The 6345-nt window shown below is 38.1% G+C and overlaps 1 protein-coding gene across 1 annotated transcript; it reads left to right on the top strand.

The window, feature by feature from the left end:
* The first annotated feature begins 396 nt into the window (after positions 1 to 396).
* Positions 397 to 6198, top strand: LOC116013447 (putative disease resistance protein RGA3). Its single transcript, XM_031253210.1, has 2 exons — positions 397 to 3563; positions 5135 to 6198. The coding sequence occupies exon 1, from the start codon at positions 622 to 624 to the stop codon at positions 3412 to 3414; it is 2793 nt and encodes a 930-aa protein (XP_031109070.1). The 5' UTR covers positions 397 to 621; the 3' UTR covers positions 3415 to 3563; positions 5135 to 6198.
* Positions 6199 to 6345: the final 147 nt, after the last annotated feature.

The following is a 6345-nucleotide window of genomic DNA, read 5'->3' as shown; positions in this document are numbered from 1 at the left end:
TTTTTTTGTATTTAATAGTACGTAGTTTCGAAATATATAAATTTTACATACTAATTCTAAACTTAATATTATGAAAATTTAAATTGTAAATAATTTCAGTCAAGACTCGTTAAATGAACACGACACATAAAATGAGATGGGGAGTACTAAAATACCCATGTACTAAATAAAATTTTAATAGAGTTTAATAGTTCTGTTACTCCAAGAGTTACAACTATATAACTTTTTTAAAGAGTTAAGAGTGTATATTACAACGGTAAAAATTAAGAACTAAAATCATTAAAAAAAAATTGATGGACTAAAATTGCATTTTTCTCAAATAATTTTATTTTTATTCGCTAAAAAACTGCAAGTCTGCAACCTTTGGTGAATGGTCAGTTGGTCACACAGGATTTGAAAACAGAATTGCTGCGACTTGATCAGTGAATCATCTGGTGGAAGTGGGAACACGCGGAGAAAGAGCGGGGAAGAGGGACCGGAGATGAAGACTTCGAAAGCATTTTGACTTGAAAATCAGCTCCCCGTAAGTGTAGCTAAAGCTCTCTCTCTCTCTCTCTCTCTCTCTCTACCAGGCCAGCATTCTTTATTGCGATTTGTGGATTAAAAAAATCGGAAACAGTCATGGCAGAAGCACTAATCCAAGTAGTTGTGGAGAATCTCAATTCTCTGATCCGAAGAGAGTTGGGATTGCTATTGGGCTTCCAAAAGGAAATGGAAAACCTATCCAGCTTGCTCTCAACCATTCAGGATGTTCTGGAAGATGCAGAGGAGAAACAGATGAAAGATAAGGTCCTCCGCAACTGGCTGCTAAAGCTGAATGCTGCTGCTTATGAAGTGGATGATATCTTGGATGATTGCGCAACTGAAGCCTCCAAGCTTCAAAACAAACACCAAACATTCATCAAACGCCTGGTAAGTAATCCTGTGGGGAACATTTTGTTTTGTCACAGGATTGGGAAAAGAATGGGAGCAGTGATAGAAAAACTGGACGCCATAGCTGAGGAGCGGATTAAGTTCCATTTGAGGGAAATAAGTGATAGGATGCCAGTTTATGAAACGCGTGAGACTGGATCAATCTTGATGCAGACGAGTATCTTTGGAAGGGATCAAGATAAGGAGAGAATTATAGAGATATTGGTTGATGAAACAAGTGATTGTGAACATGTTTCAATCTTACCCATATTAGGAATTGGGGGTTTAGGAAAGACTACCCTTGCCCAGATGGTTTTCAATGACCAAAGGGTGTTTGGACACTTTGATCTAAGACTTTGGGTATGTGTTGCAAGTGACTTTGATGTCAAGAGATTAATAAAGGAAATTTTAGAATCCGCCACTAGGAATGGTTCTGATGCATTGAGACTAGATCCTCTACAGAGAAGCCTTCAAGACTTGTTAAATCAAAAAAGATTCTTACTTGTGTTGGATGATGTATGGGATGGGGATCAAGATAAGTGGGATAGCTTGAAAGATGTTCTTGCTTATGGAGCAAGAGGATCTTCTATTATAATCACTACTCGTCTTGAGAAGGTTGCAATGATTGTGGGGACTCTGCCTACTTATTGTTTATCCGGTTTGTCAGACGAAGATTGTTGGTCGCTTTTCAAACAGCGTGCATTTGGGAAAGAAACAGAAGGAGGAGCTAGACTAGAGGAAATTGGTAGGGAAATTGTGACAAAATGTGGGGGTGTACCTCTAGCTGCAAAAGCTCTTGGAGGATTTATGCGTTTTAAGAAAGAAGAGAAGGAATGGTTATTAGTAAAAGAAAGTGAAATTTGGAACTTGCCACAAGGGGAGACTTGTATTTTGCCTGCCCTCAGATTGAGTTATCATAATCTTCCTTCTGAGTTGAGAAGATGTTTTGCATATTGTTCTGTATTTCGCAAGAGAACTGCAATTAAGAAGGAAAAGCTGATTCATCTTTGGATAGCGAATGGATTCATTTCATCCCGTGGAAGTTTGGAAATTGAGGAGGTTGGAAATGAGATGTGGAATGAGTTGTACCTCAGATCCTTTTTCCAGGATGTGCAGAAGAATGACTTTGGAGAGGTTACTTTTGAAATGCACGACCTCATTCATGACCTTGCCCATTTTGTGATGGAGGGCAGCCGGATTAGCCAGCAGATGTTACTCAGAGATCATTATCTATCACTACCACTTGTTATCACAACTCAAATACTTAAGGAGCCTTCAAAATTCAGTCCCCTTCGAGTGTTGGATGCAAGTTGGCAATTGGAAAAAATCACAAAAGTACCATCTGCAATTGGCAGTCTTTATCACCTAAGGTACTTAAGTTTTTCGCACACCAGAATTCAAATGTTGCCTGATAGGATATGTGATCTCTGGAATTTACAAATTCTAAATCTGGATTTCTGCCGTGTGCTTCAAAGTTTACCCAAGCGCATTTCTCGCCTTAAAAATCTCCGGCATCTTTGCTTGTTAGGTTGTCCCCTAATTGAAATGCCCCCCAGTATTGGTCAGTTAACTTGCCTAAAAACATTAAACATGTTTGTTGTTGGCAAACAAAGAGGTTTTAAGATTAGTGAATTGCGAGACTTGAATCTTGGAGGTATTCTTCATATCACAAACCTGGAGAAAGTCGAAAGCTTTGAGGATGCAAAAGAGGCGAATTTAGGAGGAAAACAGGATCTTCGACACTTGTGGTTGTCATGGGATTCTGAAAAAGATACTAGTAGTAATGCACATATTCATCATGATCATGACATACTTAATTGCCTTGTTCCTCATTCCCAACTTCATTCTTTTAGGATATATGGCTTCAGAGGGACAACATTTCCATTTTGGATGAGCAGTCCAATAATGAAGGATGTCATCGAAATATGTCTACTTAACTGCAAAAATTGTTCCAACCTTCCACTACTTGGGGAGCTACCTTTATTGAAAATTTTGAATTTAGTAGGACTTCCTATTGAGTATGTTGACAATGAATTCCCTGGCCAAGATAAAGGCTTGATCAGAATAAGGAGGTTCCCATCATTGACTGAACTCAATATGAATAACCTTCCAAAGCTGAGAAAATTATCCAGGCAGGAAGGACAAGAGCTGCTGCTATTTCCTCATCTCTGCAAGTTGCGAATAAGCAACTGCCCTTCATTTATATCTCTGCCAGAAAACTTACTGCATAACCTCAATCATTTGGAGGTATTGAGTATTAGCAGGCTTGATAAGCTTCAAATGCTGCCTACAAGCCTTTCAAGCTTGACTCGTCTCCAGTTTCTGCACATAGATGGCTGTCCTAAACTTGTGTCTCTTCCACAAAGTATTCAGAGAATGGAAAATCTTAAAGTCTTGTCAATAACGCAGGGGTGCCCAGAACTTCAAAGGCGATATGATAAGGGAAATGGGGAGCACTGGTGTGACATAGCTCACATCCCAAATGTGTATATTGTTCCGTAGGATATAATCTGATAAGACTGCTTTCTCTCTCTCTTCAACACTTGAGGTGCTTGTACGGTGAACCTTTGGTTTCTGCTGTGAAATCGGATTTCACGGTGAAGATTCATTAACCCCTCAAGTGCAATCCACACAAAAGAATGTCATTGAAGGTAGTCGTTCATTTTAATCAAGTTTGTGAAGGCCAATTTTGATAGTCTGTAGTTTGGGACTGTATCTATTTCTTTTACCTTATTAATGGAGTTTGGTCAATTAAGTTAGATCTGTTTGCTTTCATTTTACATGGAATAAATATGGTACAAAACAATCTCTATTGAAAAACAGTTAATGCCATCAGCCCCAAGTTGCTTGTAAAATCAGGCAAACATATATGCACTATCTGCTTTTCAAAACTAAACCCAAACAGAACCACATCTTGGGAAATCTGCTCTCTATTAAGGAATAAATTGGATCAGTTTAGTTTTTATTATAACTTCCTTTTCTTCTTTCATCCCTTCTTCCTTCGCAAGCGTGTTCTTGTTGTACCTCCTTTCTATTCTCAATTGTGGCCCTAAAAGCATTTGTTCTATACTCATCTTTATGCATGCTTTTAGATTGTTTTTTCTTTCTTTAATTCCTTTTGAGCAACAAATATATTGGTTTGAATTTTCAATTAGTTTTTTTTTTTCCATTATTGTTTTGTAGTTGGGTTTTAATTGTCCATTCTTCTTTGTTGTAATTCTTAACTGGCTTGCTGATAAAATAACAAAGTATTTTAAGTAGAAGCCTTTTTTATTGTGCTATTTAGTCATAACCCACGAAATTTTAAGTCTCTTGTTGTGTTAGTAACTTTATAGTTTATATGCAATTTAGTAATGTGGATGTTTGAAAGTAGACCTACATGGTAAATGTACGGTTGTTATGCCATGGACCCGGGTCTACCTTGCAAGGTGGACCTAGGTTCATGTTCATAATTTTAGAACTTTATGTTTACAAATTTTGAATTCTATGTTCACAATTTTTAAATTCTATATTCACAATTACAGAACTATATGTTCATAATTTTATCTCTATGTTCACAATTTCATAACTCTATATTCACAATTTCATTACTCTATATTCAATAGTATAACACAACTTTTGAATCTATATAACAAAATTATGAATATAGAGTTCAAAAACTTTGAATATTGAGTAATGTAATTTTGTATATTGAGTTTTAAAATTGTGAACATACAGTTTTAAAATTGTGAACATGAACTTGGGTCCACCTTACAATATGGACCCAGGTCCCTAGCATAATTTGCCGTAAACGTAAGTATGTGTGGTTATTTAAAAATTGACCAGGTGATTGCTATCCATTGAGGAATTGGGTCTGCATTCATGCAGTGATTGGAGCTGGGCATCTCTAATACCCCATTTTGAGGGGAGAAAGTAATGGGTGAAGGGGGAATATGGGAGAAAGAATATAACCTCCGGAGAGAGTATCATCACTGGAGGTTGTCCCCCATCCTCAATAGCCGTTGAGGCTAGAAAAAAATTAATTGCATTCAACGGTTAAACTAACTATATGGGTATTATCATTCAAAAAATCTCATTGAAATATTTTTAATAATATATTTTGTAATATTGATTTTATTTATACAAAAAATAAAGAATAATGTGCAATTGATAATATGCAAATTGATGTCATCTTAATGAACTTACCGTATTGTTATAATGAATATACATTATTGGATGGCAGCTGCAGGAGCTTGGAAGTATTGGATGGCTTGGCAATGAAGCTCACAGATTGGGCTGAGCTGGGAGGTCTGATCTGGATGGGAGTTGATGCTGGAGCTTTATGGAACATTATTGCTGATAGGAAAGTGTAGGGCTGATCTGCAAAGCTGCAGAAATGAAGCTGTAGTGCAGGATTGATAGTTTATGGTCTGTGTGCTAATTTGCTTGCAGGTTCAAATGTGAGAGCATCCATCCCTCTGTTGTCAATATTCAGTTCTGCCTGTTGGGTGGGTTTGAGTAGAGGTAGGGGGGGGGATGGGTGTATGCTTGCATGCTTGAAGTTGCTATCTGGTTTAAGAGGGATATGCCCACCATTGTATTGTGAAAAAGGATGCTATGAGATAATTGTTGCAGGTATAAGGAGGATGTGTGTGGAGGAGGGAGGCTGTTGCTTAGTGCTTGGAATAAAAGGGCCCTCTCTGGTAACATGCAGAGCTCTGTAGGGGAGGGTTCCTCTGAGTGCTAAGGGCAGTTTGGAAAGATGATTAAGATGATATTGTTTAATATGCAGGAAGTGTGAGAGGGAGAGAGGGAGTTAGGGCCATTGCTTTGATCTAGACATAAAAAGTCCCCTACCATTTGCAGTGCAGAGATCTGTAGGGAAGGGACTGTCTATGGTCTAAGGGTGGTGGAGGGGAAGCTAACCATTGCTCTTGGTTGCGCAAGGAAACTCCCAGGGGGGCTAAAATGCAGAATTCTATACCAGCCTTGAGGGTGGGTGAGGGATCCATTGCTCTATTCACAGGCTGTAAAGGTCCTTCTGGGAAAAAGGCAGAGATCTGTGCAGCTTGGACTGGCCTGTGGGTAGAGGGTGGGAGGTGGAAAAGAAAAAGAATAACAAGGAGAATGAAAAAAGAGAAGAAAAGAAGAAGTTTGATTTTATTGATGATGTGCTTGCTTGACAATATTAAGTGGTGGTAGCATGGTTCTTATTGCAGATTTGATTTATGCTTGATTTGTATGTTAAGGTTTGTGTATGCAGGGCTGGAGTTTGACAAGGATGGGATGGTAGTGCTCACATGAGTGCCTCATAGTGATAGTGAGTGCATAGCACCTTGATTTAGGGCATTTTGTCCTTTTGATGGGCATGGTCACTTTAGGGCCTTGCCATGTATATATAGACAAGTTTCAATATGAAATAAAGGCATAGTTTAAAAAAAAAAAAAAAAAAAA

This window comes from Ipomoea triloba, chromosome 3 (assembly GCF_003576645.1).
Source record: "Ipomoea triloba cultivar NCNSP0323 chromosome 3, ASM357664v1".
NCBI lineage: Eukaryota > Viridiplantae > Streptophyta > Magnoliopsida > Solanales > Convolvulaceae > Ipomoea > Ipomoea triloba.
The sequence above is the reverse complement of the archived record's forward strand: the minus strand, read 5'-3'. Positions and strand labels throughout refer to the sequence as shown.

Bases quoted from the DNA above. Each gene is read 5' to 3' on its own strand.
- LOC116013447 (XM_031253210.1), top strand. From the start codon at position 622: ATGGCAGAAGCACTAATCCAAGTAGTTGTGGAGAATCTCAATTCTCTG.